At 45.4% G+C, this 15,645-nt stretch overlaps 1 protein-coding gene across 3 annotated transcripts in view; it reads left to right on the top strand.

The window, feature by feature from the left end:
- Positions 1 to 15,645, top strand: part of TRAPPC9 (trafficking protein particle complex subunit 9) — a 578,179-nt gene that overhangs the window by 17,216 nt on the left and 545,318 nt on the right. For 2 of the 3 annotated variants that reach the window (XM_042973221.1, XM_042973223.1), the window contains exons 3-5: positions 947 to 1,092; positions 3,611 to 3,739; positions 11,917 to 11,943. In XM_042973221.1, coding sequence (XP_042829155.1) covers positions 947 to 1,092; positions 3,611 to 3,739; positions 11,917 to 11,943 — 302 coding nt within the window. The remainder of the gene's footprint in view (positions 1 to 946; positions 1,093 to 3,610; positions 3,740 to 11,916; positions 11,944 to 15,645) is intronic. The other variant, XM_042973222.1, reaches the window with a different exon arrangement.

Here is a 15,645-nt window from a genome sequence, read left to right as displayed (position 1 = left end):
CTTTCCTCTTCCCTCTCCCCTGCCTTACGTGATGATCTTAGTACAACCCATACTGGGAACAGAAAGACTAAACTCTGGGGTGGCCAAGGAGTTTATAGTGTTTGTTAGAGTTAGATCTGTGAAGATTTAACTTTGTACTGAGATCTGTCAATAACACTCAGTTAGCTAGAAACTTCACGTCTTTTGGATTCCTGTAGGGGTTTTTATTCTTGATATGATGGCTTTCTTGGTGAGAAAAAAATTTAATATAGCTGCGATTTTTCTTGAAAAGAAAAACACTTCTCTTTGAAGAAATTTAATATTCAAAAGAATAGGAATATTTAAAAAATGATAAACGAATATTTTGATACAATTTTTTTTGGTTTTGAGTTGATATGGAGTGAGAAGCCTTTGCATTATTTATAGCACATCCTTGCCAATATTTAAGGAGCTGTTGGTGACGCCCCAGGCCCCGCCCTCTCAAGGCATTATTGAAGCTGGCTCTAAAGTAGTGAAGATAAAGGTCTTATTTGCAAAAGCCAACGGCTGGCTTGTGATACAAACATCACTCTCTTTATAAAATAATAGTAGGTTTGAATTTAAGGAAGTGGAAGGTGATTGATTTTCTAAAAAGCTGAAACATAAACTTTCTCATGCTGACGTTACAGTAGGAAAATTTGTGAAGGAAAATCCCACTCAAATATTGTCTGAGGGAAATACATGGTGGAAGTCACATGTACCTCGTCCCTCTAGGAAATAACCTGGCAGGTGTTTTTGAAGTCGGGACTGTTCCAGCTCACATACTGGCAATGATGGTTGCTGCCTCTCAATTACAGAGCCTAACGTTGCCTTCTTAGCATTTTTTTTTTTTGTAGTGAGAGGGTTGAATGGTGCTTAGCCAGTGTGCTTTGGGGGCAGAAGTCGTGCGTGCTAGCAGTGACACATTTCCACGCGTTGTGTTTTTTAGACATTACAAGAAGCGGTGCCAGGGGCGCATGCGGAAGCACGTGGGAGACCTGTGCCTCCAGGCCGGGATGCTGCAGGACTCTCTGGTGCATTACCACATGTCCGTGGAACTTCTCCGCTCAGTCAATGACTTCCTGTGGCTCGGAGGTAAGGTCATCTCATGAAGATGTCAGATATGTGATTGTAGCAACTGTTATTTGCAATAAGAGAAAAGAGAAAAATGAAAAGGAATTCTAAAAACGAAGGATGAGGGAGGAGAGGCAGTCGGCTGTCTGGTCGGTGTCGGGGATCGGCGGGGACAGCCCTCCTGCCGTGTCTGCTGCCGTGTCCCCACCCGGGCCTGCCCTGGCATCCTGCAGGCACCCCCACACACTGTCCTGTATCGTGGGCTGTCTTTCCGTGTTCCTCTGGGCTTGTTTGTATTTAAGCATATCTTGCCCTCTGCTAATGCCATTCCCCACCGAAGTCACCTCCTACCCTCATTCTTCAAAACCCCGTGTGTACACGAGCTGGTGGACGGGTCAGCCAGACGTGGTATGTCCACACAGTGGAATGTCATGAAGACGTGAAAATGTGAAAAGTTACAGCACAGGGAGGATAGTCAGTAATACCGTAATACCGTGGAGCCGTGACAGAGGGTGACCGCGCTTGTCGCGAGGAGCGCCGAAGTGACGTATGGAGTCGTCCGGTCCGTGTGGCATACACCCGAAACCAGAACCACGTGGTACGTCCCCTGTCCTTCCATAACATGAAAGACATAAACTGCGACGGACCTTGATAGCAGCACGTAGACTCAGAGGAGCCGGGCACAAAGGGCCACCTGTCAGCTGGAATGTCCAGTATAGGCAGAGAACCGATTCCTGGCTGCCAGAGGTAGAGGTGGCCGTGGAGTTTCTTTTGGGGCTGATGGAAACGTTCTGGAGTTAGACGGTGGTGATGGTCGCCCAACTGTCTGTGTACTAACGACTGCTGACTTGGGCACTTTTCAGTGGGTGAGTTTTGTGAGTTACATTTCAATTTGAAAAACTAGAGAAAGAAGGAAAAAACCTACTTCAAAGGATAGCCTTTCCTCACCCCTCCAGGCAGTGGGGGCCTGCAGAGTCTTGTCCAGAGCCCCGTCTGTCGTGGAGCTTGCCCTTTGTGCTGGAATTGTGTGTTTACATGCGTTTTTCCTTCAGGGACCATCTCCTCGGCGTGGGGTGGGACGCGTGGTCTGTGTGTGTCCGTAACTCAGCTTACTGTACATGTTCCATAAACGCTTGTTAAATAAATGTTGTGTGGGTAAGGAGTGAAATCAGGTTCTTTCCCGGAAAGATTAGTCGGGAGGCCTGTGAGCTACTACGATAAATACAAGTCAGAATACAGTAATGGAGTAAGTTCTTTAATGGAAGTTTAGCAATGTGCTCTGGAACCATTAAATATAAGAAATTCTTAAAATGGACTTAAACTCCATAATTCGATTTAAGGGGGCTAGAGATTGGTCGGTGGAATATATCCGTACTTCAGGGAGCTGTAACATTAGGGCCCCTGTGGTGGGCACTTATCCAGAAGGAAGGGTCCCTGCTCATGACCCACATAGGGACCAGCTGGGTCGGTAGTGTCCCTGAAGAAGGGTGGGGGGCGGGGGGCACGGCCTGTGCTGTATGCTGTTTGCCTGGTCCAGTCTCTCACGAACGTGTAGTGCAGTTTCCCAGAGGCCACGTGACCTGTGACATCACCACAGATTGAACGCAGAGGTAGATGGGAGACTCCAGCTCACTGTATCAAGTCATACATTAAAGACATTTGTAAAAATATAAAACAGTACCAGCCTTCCAGCCTATATTTTTGTTTTGGAAAATAGTTATTGTTCATCAATATATAATATATAGTGGGATTATTATTATTTTAAAAAGGAATGAACACATACCTATTAAAATCTGTTTTTAGTTATAGTTTCAGATATGGTAAATATCTGTCGATGTAACCCGCACAGAAAAAAATTCTTTGTGATCCTCAGTGATTTTCACAGCGCGAAGGGGTGTTAAGACCAAAAGGTTTGGGGACCGTTGCAGTCATAGACATGAACACTGTAGAGTAACTTAGAAGGCCCGGGGCCGAGCTTGATTCTTAGGCTCTGCCTGCCTGCCGGCCGTACTCTAAGTAACCGTGGCTGCCTTTGAGGACCAGACAGGCTTACAGGTGTTTGCTCCAAAGGAAACCGATGCATTTTAGGGCGTATGGCGGGGCAAGGTGTTGTGGGCCGGCTTTGCTGTCTTATTTTTGAACGTTTTCAATCCGGAGCATCTGTCGCTCCCTGGCTCTGTAGTGTCAGGGTCTGGCACTGGGCCTGCCACGTGGTGGGCGCTCAAGTGTTGGTGACAAGGATGAAGAGGCTGGCCTGTCTCACGTGTGTGCTCAGTCTCCCAGTGAGACCTCGAGTCTCCCGACAGTGTTCTGTGTTGCCAGCTTCGGCATGGGCGTGGGAAAGGTAGTGGGTGCTACGCTCCTGTTGGGAACAAAACCCGTGATCTGGAGGAACCATCTTTGTTTTGGGGAGAAACTGGCACTTCTACATAATCGAATTGTTCCGTGTTCAGATCATTCTTAGGCCCTGCAGGTTGAGCTCATGATGGGCCACTAACTTTACTAATTGTATTTTTTTGTTTGTTTTTTAAACACCCAGCTGCCCTTGAAGGGTTATGTTCTGCGTCTGTCATCTGTCACTATCCTGGTGGAACTGGGGGTAAGACTGGAGCTCGCAGGTTCCAGGGGAGCTCTCTCCCTGCTGAAGCAGCCAACAGACACCGACCAGGTAAGCTCTGTGCCTTCCTCCCGCCCGGACTCCTTCCCTGCCTCTTAAGGATGCAGGAGTAGTTGATTACGTTTCTCTCTGAGTGAAACCTGACTAACGTTTACATAAAATATAAAAGCCGTTGAGTCAGAAATCTTGGACGAGACGTTTTCTTCTGATTTTGTTGAGTACTGATCTTATGGAATCTTACTGTTGATGGATTACAATGATTGTTTCATTTCTGGAACACTTGAATAAAGTTTCTTGGTAGACTGGCCTCAAAGTTCTGTGCCTGGGTCTTTTTCCCAGGTGTCAACTTTAACAGCTGATTCAGGGCTTGGTCTCTTCCTTAGTTTTCAGTTTGATGACATTCTTTCTCTTTTCTTTTTTAAAGTTTAGTTATTTATTTTGAGACTCCCACGAGGCGGGGAGGGACAGAGAGAGAGAGGAAGAGGGAGAGGGAGGTCCCAAGCAGGCTCCATGCTGTCAGCACAGAGCCCGATGTGGGGCTTGATCTTACGAACCGTGAGATCATGACCTGAGCTGACATCAAGAGTCGGACGCTTAATAGACTGAGCCACCCAGGTGCCCCGATGAAGTTCTTTTAATAAGTTCAGTTTGATCTGCTTAGGTTTGTCAGCACCGGTGAGGGGTAAAACGTCTTCTTGGAGGAGCAGACTTGCAAGTGTTTTTCGAATAAACTTGAGCCTTTTGGCCCTAAAGGGATGAACTTGTCATACTGCTTAGGTCATGAAGATAAGAGCAAAGAGTGTGGAGATCAAGGCCTCATGCACAACCTTGAGGTGGTTTTTGATCCATGAGATTCTTTGACACTTTTTCCCCCAGAGAGAAAGCCCTTGGTAGTAAATGTGTATTGGGTAGGGGAGTGGCTTGAATGTATTTTGTCCTGACTTCACCTGTGACCAACAGAGAGTGAGACGCGACCTTCGGGAGCTGGTTTCCTGCGGCTGCACAGTTGTGTGTAGGGCTGCATGGGTGGGTCTGTAATGGTTCTAGAAGAGAAGATATTTTATCCTTCTTCGGCACAGCATCCTGGATGACTTCAGTCGTCCCCCAGTTACTTGATGGGAAGGGAAAGCTGGCTGAGAGGCCGAGCGCATGGCTGTGGTCCTGGCTGCGGCCCTGCGGCCCTGCGGCCCTGCGGTGGGGCTCTCCTGCTTCCCCAGTCAGTCTCCTGCACATTCTGGGAGTGCCTTCTGGTGGGGATGGTTGTTTCCCTCGTGATTTGAAGAGTTCTGATGTGTTGAGACTGTTGTACTGATGTGATTAGTGAGACTCAAGACTTTTTAGAGAAATGTTTCATTTTTCCACTTTGCTGAGTGTAGGCAAAAAAAAAAAAAAAAAGGTTTAAACTTTTCTGAGAAACTGCTCTGTCTGCAGTAGAGAAGTGTTTTTATTTAGCCTCGCGTCGTGTAGACCGCCCGGGCGCTCTGACCGTTGGAGGCACCGATGGGAAGGCTGTGCAGTGAAGCCCAGGTGAGGGCAGACAGAGCTGGGCTGATTTTACTTCCCTTCTCGCAGAAGAGGGTTCAGGTCTGCTGCCGTGCTCGGTGGCACGGACAGGCGTGTCGTTTCGTCCTGAATAGTGACCCCGGGGCTGTCCGCCGCACCCTCCTCTTACGTCACGGCAGATGGCGTCAAGACCAGACGAGCTGGTTGTTAACATTCTCCCTGCATTTGCATCCATTCCTTCCTCAACAGCAGAAATGCACATTGTCCTTTACTGTCAGCATTTACTATCAGTGGGACCTGGAGCATTTAGGCTCCTGGTGCCTCAGTTGCTCTGTCTCCAGAACGGGGAAGGTAGTGACAGTATTCCCCTCCTAGGGTTCCTGTGAAGGTGCCCGAGATGGACCTGTCCTACCCGGCCCTGGGTAACTGTCAGCGACAATGTCATCGAGAGTGTTAGGGTGAGCAGTAGGTAGTTTGAAGACTTGGTGATGTGAATTAATGAGTACGGTTAGAATACCCCAGACATCTCGGATCCGGCAGACGTCCTTGGATGAAAGGAAATTGTTTCTCTCCTAACATCGAGTTATTGTAGTTGCGGAAGAATTCTGTAGTCCCAGCCTCTTTTGCTTTCATTCTCCTTTTTTTTTTCCTTCAACTTTCTTAGTATTCAAAAGTTAGAAGCCACAAATTCTTTTATTCTGGAAGCTTGCATGTGAACTTGTAATGCTATAATTAATGGACAAACCTTGGTTTATTAAGAAAATCAATAGGACATTCTGCAGTCAATGTGAAGAGAAATGCTTATTGACTCGTACATGTTTCTTTTTTGTGGTTACCTCTACTCTTTGGTCTGTCTTCATGTGTTAATCATCACCATCATTGTCATGATCAAAACAGCTATGGATTACTCAGCACCTGCCTAGGCCAGTGGCTGTGCTCAGCGCTGTCCTTACGTCCTGCCTCCCAGCAGGTGTTGGAGGGCACATATCAGTATCTCCTTTCTGCAGGTGAGGCACTGAGGCAGAAAGAGCTGGGCCCCAGCCCCTGGTCATGCAGCCAGCGAAGGCAGACTCGGGGCCGGGGCCCAGGTTGCTCTGACTGTGCAGCTTGTGTTCTGGGTTGCTGCTCTGACCAGCCGCCCGTTGACTGGTTTCCAGAGCACTGGTGAGTTCATCACTGCCACGTTTTAGTGATCTCAGCCTGATGAGGCCTTAAAAGAAGAGATCAGTGAGACCATGAGACAGAGGGACATAGATTGAAATGATATATATTAAAAAAATTTTTTTTAACATTTATTTGTTTCTGAGAGAAAGAGAGAGACAAGGCACAAGCAGGGGAGGGGCAGAGAGACACGCACAGAATCTGAAGCAGCTCCAGGCTCTGAGCTGTCAGCACAGAGCCTGATGTGGGGCTCGAACCCACGGACCGTGAGATCACGCCCTGAGCTGAAGCTGGCGGCTTAACCGACTGAGCTGCCCAGGCGTCCCTGAAATGACATATTTTTGCAATTGATTTAGTCTCAGCCAACAATGTAAAAAGTTAACATTTTAGTTTCAACTCTGTAAGCACTAAAAAATAAAACATTTAAAATGATTACAGTGCAAAAGAGAAGTGGGCTTTGAAAATCCAGCCATTGTTGCTAATGGCTTAGCCCTTGCTTTTCCCTGGTGATGCTTGTTGGGAGAAAACCTCCAAAGACAGAAATGGTTTTCTGTAGCCATTAGTACAGAAGAAAAGATGAAGTTAGTGAATGTTGAGAGAAGGTAAAAACCTAGACTCTTCTCTTTCTGCTGGTGAGCACGCAGATTCTATGGGACTTGGGACTTGCTTTTTATGGCCTAAGTATATTTCCTCACCTGTGAAATTTGAGTGGTGTTATTTAATTTGTGTGATTATGAGAGTTAGCTGCCTTGTATGCAAAGCACCTAAGAGGTGCTCAGTAAGCATTTGCTGTCACAATAGCATAGATTATTTACAAGTATCAACCCTGAATACTGAAGAGGGCAGTTTGTTTCTGATGCATGCTCCATACGTATATGCATATGATAATACGAGTATGATTGAAAGTGATAGGGACCCAGTTACATTGTTTTAGTGGGGTATGAAGCTTTGATGGGATCAGTGTCGTTCTAGTGACATAGGGAATAGCTAAATTGCCTTAAGATGGAGAACTTAAAGATTATTTGTATAGAACATGTGTTTTTACAACTTAGAATTCATATTGCCATGTAACCATTAAAACCTTTACATTACATAGCCAGTATGTTTAGAAAACTTGATATTGAGCTGTTTTCAGGGAATAAGCTTATCTCTTTTGTGAGTGAAGAAAATTTTGATTTTTTTCTGTACTCTTAATAGGTTAAAACAAGTCAAAATGTTCATTTGGCATCACTTTTTTTTTTTTTTTTTAAATAGAGGGAATAATAGAAGGGGGGAACTCATGCTGTTTTACTATGTAAATAAACATTTTTGTATTTCAACAAAGTTGTATGATGTATAGTTACCAGCTCTTTGGGCAGTATTTTGCAAGACACTTAGAATACCTACCTACTGTTAGAAAAAAACCAATGTGACCTTTATGAACACAGGGTTAGCATAGATCTGCTGGGTATTGGTAAGTGCAACAAGCAAGGACTAGGAGTAAGCTTTCCTACTGATGGCTGGAAGGACAGATTCCCTGGGTCTCAGTCTCCCTGTCTGCAAAACGAAGAGGCTGGACCCGACGCCCAAGACTCCTTCCCGTTCAGATTAGTTTCCGTGAGCCTGTGTCTTGTTTATATTCGGGAGTGTTAAGGATCCCAGATCAAGTGCTGAGTACGCTCCCTTCCCTGAAGCTGCCGTGTCCTCGCTGTGTGCTCGCTAAGCTTTCGGTGAAGGTGTCTGAGCACCCTGTTTTTAAAACCCTTGCTGATCTTTTTTCTTACCGCGCAGGCAATTTCTCTTGCACCTTTTCCAGCAGCGTAGAAAGCCTTTCTGTGGCCGTAGGTGGCGCTGTTGCACCTTTGAAAAGTCTTAGTCTCACTTTTCCTGTTTGTAAAAGAAGATTTATTTAACCAACAGTCCTTTAATTTGATTTTTTTTTTTTTTGTTTCGTGTTTCAGAATGGTACAGTGTCCATTCTGTCTAGGCGTTCCACTTATATCTTATTTTTATTCTGTCATCTCGGTGTGAAAATTTCAGATGTGCTGTGTGAACAGTGGTGAAGACTTTCTTCCAGTGTTAGAAGCCAGGCAGCCGTGATTTCATAACAGGGGTAGATGCAGCGCCTGGAGCGCCTTCAAGCTGCAGAACCGCGAACTCTCCGAGGGTTAATCAGAGGAAGGTGATTTGGTTTCGGGGACCGAGCCTCGTGTTTCGTCTCGGGCGTGAGCATGCAGGCCGCCACTTAGTTGTGCGACCTGGCGTCAGTTCTCTGAGATTTTTCCTCATCTGGATGAGGATGCTAATGTCTTCTTTGGAGAATTATGAGGATTAGGGAGAAATTATGTCAAGCGTTTAGCACAGTGGTTATCTCGTAAAAGAGCTCGTGAACTTTAGCTGTTATGTTGCACAAAGCCGTTATTTTATACTCTTTGGCGATTACTAAAATTGGAAGTGACAGTTCCACGAAGAAAGATGCAGTTAAGAAGTGAGTGAACGGTTTGAGGAGGGTCGGTAGCTCCTGTGGCCGTAATTTAGCGGCAGCGTCAGAGATGGGGCGTTCTGTAGTCAACCCACCTGAAGTCACGGAACTGTTCGTTAATTAAGCGTATGTTGGGGCTTAAGGGGTCCAATAATTGCACTCCTGTGTTCTCCACCAGCCAACTGGGAGATGAGGTGGGAGTGGGCAGGAGGAGACAGATGTCACCTTTATTACTGATAAAGCCGCATTCTCCACGAATTTTAGGGGTGCAGGAAAATGTTCCTCCTGTATCTGGAACTGGTCAGACCGGCCCAGGGGGCTCTGGGCCTGAGGGGACCTGCCCAAGTCTTCAGGACACGGGGGAAGCCGGGCACCCCAGGGAAGAAGAGGGGTTCACATGCCCAGCTCGCCTCCCAAACTTTCCCGAAGCCACGCCACGCGTGTGAGGAGGACGAGCCGGGCCACACGGTCAGGAGCGTTACGGGGAGAGCCCTCCTTGTGTGGACCGGAGCAGTGGGAGGAATGGCCCCTTCCTCCCACTTTCCACAGGTCACGGGGTAGAGCAGAAGGGTACTCCCCAAGAGCTTGTAAGTGGGACAACGAGGAACTATGGAAGATGATTAGAAGGGAGATTTGTGAAGTCACCTTAATAGTTACCGTTCGTTGAGCGCTTCACATGTGCTATCCGTGTTTCTCAGAGCGTGCCTGATGTAATCCCTGAATCCTCACAGCAGCCCGGCAGGGTAGGCTTGATGATTGCCCCCATTTTACGGATGTGGACACTGAGGCACAGAGAGGGTAGGCAACCCGACCATGCTCACGGAGCTGGCGTCAGAGCAGGGACCTGGCAGTGTGGCTGGGCTCCCGGAGACTGGTTTCAGGTGTTTCTGGGACGTCAGCCCGTCTGCAGGTCTGCATGTGTGTCTGTCCGTCAGTCAGGGCTCTGCCAGCCTAGAAAGCCTGGCAGAGGGAGAGTTACGCAAGTGTTGACCGTGGTGTCCGTGGGAGTCACCGTGGCCAGCCTCGATTGTTCGTCTAGGCGGCAAGTCCGTCCCCCTAACAGATATTTGGTCCCAGTGAATCTACGAAAACCCGTCCTGCTCTGCTTCTGCCCGTGATCGGGCCGTTGAGGGGCAGTGTGCTCTTCCCCTGTGATATTTGCACTGTGATATTTGGTCTGATCGGTAACTTTTTGTCTTCTGTTACACTAACAAGTTCAACCTCCGCTCTTCTTACGTTAGTCTCTTAGGAGTTCGGTTAATTTGAAATCAGTCCATTGGAGCCTCATGATGCTGATAATCAAATTTCAGAGCCCGTCAGGGTACTTGTAGCCGTGGAGACCGGGCTGCAGGACACCCTTGCTCTCACTGTGCGATATCCTCAGACGGCACCCACTATTCCCGTGTCCCCCACCCTTCCGAACAGGCCAGGTAACAGACAGCAAAGTACTTGGGCTGCTCCTCCCAGTGAGAACACTGGTAAGTGGCTGGAGGTGAGCTAATAAAAGGAAAGGCTCCCAGGAAGTCCAATTAGATGTTAAAGTCCATTTGGGAAAGGACTGTCTACTTTTTTTGTGGCTGAGCTTTTTCTTTGCTGTTTGAAGAAACTATCTGGGCCATGTGGCTTACAGACTCACACGGGATGAGATGAAGGGAATTTAAAAGGCAGACGAGGGTTGTTTTAGGCGGTCCCTCCAGGCCAGTGAGAAGTGATAGTCCTCGGCCTGTGTGAGACGTGAGACAAAGACTCTTACACACGGACGAAGGTAACTTTAAAAGCCCTGCAGTCGCAGTGCACTTAGTATGGGGCCTGGTTCGTCACTACGTGTGCCGAGAGGTCAAGTAATTGATGGTTGTGATAATGACTGAGCTGAGGCAGGAAAAAGTTTCAGTCTCATTCCCTATTTAACAGACATGGCACAATGTAATATACTCGAGCAGGTTTTCCAATGAAGGAGAAGTTCGTAGGGTCATCTGGAAGCCCCCAGTTCCCCAAAGTGTCCCCGTAGGGGAGGTGTGTGTGTTCTTCACAGGGCACGTGTCTTGGGGGGTGGGGCGGTGGGGCGTCCCTGGCTCCTCGGAGCTACGGTTTCGTCATCAGCGGTGTGGGGCTAATCATCGCTGTCCACTCTGTGGGGATGCTGTGAGAATCACACGGCCACACACAATGTTGTCAAGCACGTGCTTGGTGTATAGCTGGTATTCAGTAGAAGCACCTGTTTTTTTTTTATGTTTGTTTTTATTTTTCAAATTTTATTACAGTCATGGCTTTCAAATCGCAGTGATTGTTTTTGTCTTCATTTAACAGTAGAGATTGCAGTACACAAACTAGCTCTTAAATAGGATTGTGGGACGTAGTCTCTGTATTATCAATTGAATGAATACGACTAGCTTTTACTGGGACACACCTTTTGGAACTTGTCAACATATTTGCAAATGATCGTAGCTAATGATAAGCACAACTCTTAGATCAGTGTTTCTTCAGGTGACAGGGAATTCTGTCCTCCAGAGAAGGCTAGTTGGATCTCATTAGTATCTGGGTAGTTTAGCAGATGATCAAGGCTTTCAAAAGCTTCTTGATAATAGTGGAGTTAACTGTTTGGTATTGCACCTTCTAGAAGTTGGAGATCCGTAGCTGGTGAGGTGTGCAGCGATTCAGTGAACGAGTGTGAGATTTCAGGAGGGTAGAGCTAAGTTCCATATAACCTTCCAATAACTTTCCCCTCCATTCCAAGCTGTGGGCGTATATTTGCACACAAAAAAATGACTGTTCCTTTGTCGTTTGGCTTATTTGTGGGAATAAGAAATTCTCCTTGGTTAAGGCGAGTAGGGGAGTATGCACTTGGAAGCTGGGAGGGCAGGAGGCAAGAGGCACTTTACAGTTTGTGCAGGGTGTGGGTGATGGCAGCTTTTTTTTTTTTTCCTTCCAAAGTAAAAAGGCACCAAACTTGTGTGACATACTGTTATTCAGAATTGCTCTTCTGATGAGAGAGACGTGCCTCAGAGTTTTCAAGGCAATGTGAAGCATGAAATGTGATTAGTAGTTGTCTTTAAAAATAGTTTTGTTTTCCAAATAAAAGACCATACTCTGTTCTTTCTTCCAGGGGCACAAGAAGTTCTCATTGATCCAGGTACATGATCTATGTGCTTAGTTTCTTTTGGTTCTTTAAGTGCTTGTTTCATGGTGGTGTGAGTGAATGGTTAAAATTTCTGGATTATGATCTTTGGAACATTCTGATTTAAATAACTTTAAATCAGAACTGTTAACTACTTGATTATTGTGTGGTCTTTGTTTGACGGGGCACCCTGCTGATTTATGTTGTCTGTTGAAGAGGTATATTCTTTGTCTCGCATGGTTACGTGAATGATTTGCAATGATTTAAAATTCTTTGAATGCATCGAGCATGCTTATCCAGTTAATTGTGAATTTATTCATAGTAATGACTTTACTTTGATTTTGTGGTTTATGCTCTCTCAACATGAATTTAAATTCTTTACTGCATTCTGTATATGTGTTCTTAACAGAGAAAGAAATTTTGTGTTTTACAGAGGTGGGTTTTTCTTTCTTAACTTCTGTAATTAATGCAGCTAAATCTCTTTTATTGTAGTGCCCAATTATTTCATAATGAGCTCTATTATTTTCTGGGTTAATTAGAATCAATGACAAAAGATAAAAAATCAAAAAATTTCTTCCTTTGAGGAGTAGAAATCGGACAGTCATGCTAATAAATGTTTTGTGACCAGTGCATTTATTTCAATCTCACAATGTGTCTCCGTTCTGAAATGAAATTGCTTCAGATTTGCAGATTTCTGTTTTCACATCTGTGTTGAATCCTTCCTCTAGAAGATGTTCCATGATAGTTTCTTTCTTCCTTTCTTTCTCTTTTCTTTCTTTCTTTCTTTCTTTCTTTCTTTCTTTCTTTCTTTCTTTCATTCTCTTTCTTTCTTTCTTTCTCTCTCTCTCTCTCTCTTTCTTTCTTTCTTTCTTTCTTTCTTTCTTTCATTCATTCATTTCCTTCTGTCCTCCCATCCTTCCGTCCTTCTGTCTGTCCTTCTTTTCTTCTGTCCTTCCTTCCTTTCTTCCTTCTTCCCCTTAGGTTATTGAGATATAATTGACATACGATTGTGCTAATTTCCTGACACGGTTTGTGGAAGGTGTAGAGAAAGGAAAACAAAGGACTTTGGTTTGTTTTCTGGAGACCTGGGTTGCGATGAGGAAATAATTTGGGGGTGGCTGAGGGACTGAATGACCCCCCCAGCCCCCCACTGAGAAGCTGAACAATTACGTTGCTGTCGGGTGTACTGATGTTTGATCAGTAGAAGTTGCTGAGCCCAATCTGGCTAGTTCTGCCTGATGAAAGTACTGAATTTTAGTGTGTCAACCACGACTGGCAGAAGTAGATACTTACACCAAGTAGAATTAGCTTTGAGCTGTCAGAAAACTAGTCCTTTGTTGAGAGAAAAGAATACATCTTTTTTATTCCTGAAACTTTTCAAAATGAGGTTGAATGGAAATGAAATCGAGTTTAGAGTAATGGAGGTAGAAGGGGGGGGTCTACGGGTTTTGTCATATGGGGACATGTGGGAATCCTGTGGTCGAGGTTGAAGCTGGCAGGGAAGGACGCAGAAACCAGCATGGGGTGTCCCAGGGCATCTTCTGTAGCAGTCCCAACTTGATCTTTGTTCCTAGGGGAGGGCAAGTAGAACATTGAGGTGCTGCTCTCCCCCTACCTCCCAGCTCCTGCCATTCTGCTCCTGGCCTCTGCTCACGGGGCCTTTGGTGCCAGGGCCAACTTCCTCACTAAGGTCTGATCTTTCAGGCCTTAGTCTTGAGGGGGTTCAGAGCAAGTCTCCCCAAACTGTGCCTGCTTGGCATGTGGACTATTTGGAGTTGAAGGCAATTGGAACTCTGTGGGGTCAAGAGAAACTTTAGTTCCTCTCTTACCTACCTAGAAGAATCTCAGTTTGGTATCTTTTCCAGAATAAGAGTTATTACCAATGATAAATTTTATGTACATAACCCGTATGGAATGCAAACTGGTGTAGCCACACTGGAGAACAGTGTGGAGGTTCCTCAAAAAACTAAAAATTGAATTACCCTATGACCCAGCATTTGCTCTATTAGGTATTTACCCGAAGGATACAAAAATACAGATTTGAAGGGGTACCTGCACCCCAGGGTTTGTAGCAGCACTATCAACCTTAGCCAAACTATAGAGAGAGCCCAAATGTCCATTGACTGATGAATGGGTAAAGAAGAGATCTATATTTACGGTAGAATATTACTCAGCCATCAAAACGTATGAAATCTTGCCATTTGCAATGACATGGATGGAGCTAGAGTGTATTACGCTAGGCAAAATAAGTCCATCAGAGAAAGACAAACACCATATTATTTCAGTCATATGTGGAATTTATTTTCTTATTTTTTATTTTTTTAAAAATATAATTTATTGTCAAATTGGTTTCCATACAACACCCAGTGCTCATCCCAACAAATGCCCTCCTCCATGCCCATCACCCACTTTCCTCTCTCCGCCTCCCCCCCCCAATCAACCCTCAGTTTGTTCTCACCTTAAGAGTCTCTTATGGTTTGCCTCCCTCCCTCTCTGTAACTTTCTTTTTTCCCCCTTCCCCTCCCTTATGGTCTTCTGTTAAGTTCCTCAAGATCCACCATATGTGGAACTGAAGAAACAAAACAGATGAACATATGGGAAACGGGGAGAGGAGAAGAGAGGGAAACAAACCACAAGAGACTCTCAATGATAGAGAACAAACCGAAGGTTGATGGAGGCAGGAGGGTGGGCGATGGGCTAAATGGGTGATGGGGATCAAGGAGGGCCCTTGTGGTGATGGGCACTGGGTATTGCATGTAAGTGATGAATCACTGAATTCTACTCCAGAGGCCAATATTGCACTGTATGTTAACTAACTAAAAATTAAATTAGAAAAAAAAAGGAAAGAAAAATGACCCATCTGTATGGCAGGGCATATATCTAATTACCAAACATGTGCTTTTCTTCTTATTGCCCTGTGAATTGTGCTCCTTCCCTTTAAAGCCCAGGCCTTTCCCATTCCTTAGCTCAGGATGACGTAGGTTCATCATTTTACCTGTCTCTGTAGCTCATGAACATGGGGTTCCTGAATGCACGAAATTAAATTTTGTTTTCTGTTAATTTGTGTCATATCAGGGGAATCTGGGCGGCTCAGTCAGTTGAGTGTCCAACTTCAGCTCGGGTCATAATCTCATGGTTTGTGAATTCGAGCCCCACATCAGGCTTGCTGCTGTCAGTATGGAGCCTGCTTTGGATTCTCTGTCCCCCCGCCCTCTCTCTGTCCCTCCCTTGCTCATGCTCTCTCGCTCAAAAATAAATAAACCTTTAAAAAATTTTTGTCTCGTGTCAATTTAATTCTTAGATCATCCAGAGGAACCTTTGAAGGGTAGAGGAAAATTTTTCCTCTGCAACAATTTCTTTCCTGCTACTTAAACCCTGGCAAATGTGTTGGTAGGGAATCACTTCATCACTCCTTGGAGCAATGTAGTATGATTCTTCTTTGTTTCTAAATCTGAACAGCGGATGTTCTCTCTGGGGTCACAGAATTGTTCAGCTCCCTAGAAAAGCCTTCCACATGAAGTCATGACAAAATTGGATCACTTCCATTTTATTTTTGAAATTGAATTGGATATACCATTCAAAGCAAACTTTCAGATTTTTTTTTTATACCTGCTTTTCCTACAACTATCTTGAGGGCCAGAAGGAAGAGTTTGACAGCGTTTGGGTGCTTGGTCTGGTATTTGTTTTAAGAACCAAGCTTCTCCTCAAGTGGTGCTG

Source organism: Panthera tigris, chromosome F2 (genome assembly GCF_018350195.1).
Source record: "Panthera tigris isolate Pti1 chromosome F2, P.tigris_Pti1_mat1.1, whole genome shotgun sequence".
In the NCBI taxonomy this organism is placed as follows: domain Eukaryota; kingdom Metazoa; phylum Chordata; class Mammalia; order Carnivora; family Felidae; genus Panthera; species Panthera tigris.
The sequence above is the reverse complement of the archived record's forward strand: the minus strand, read 5'-3'. Positions and strand labels throughout refer to the sequence as shown.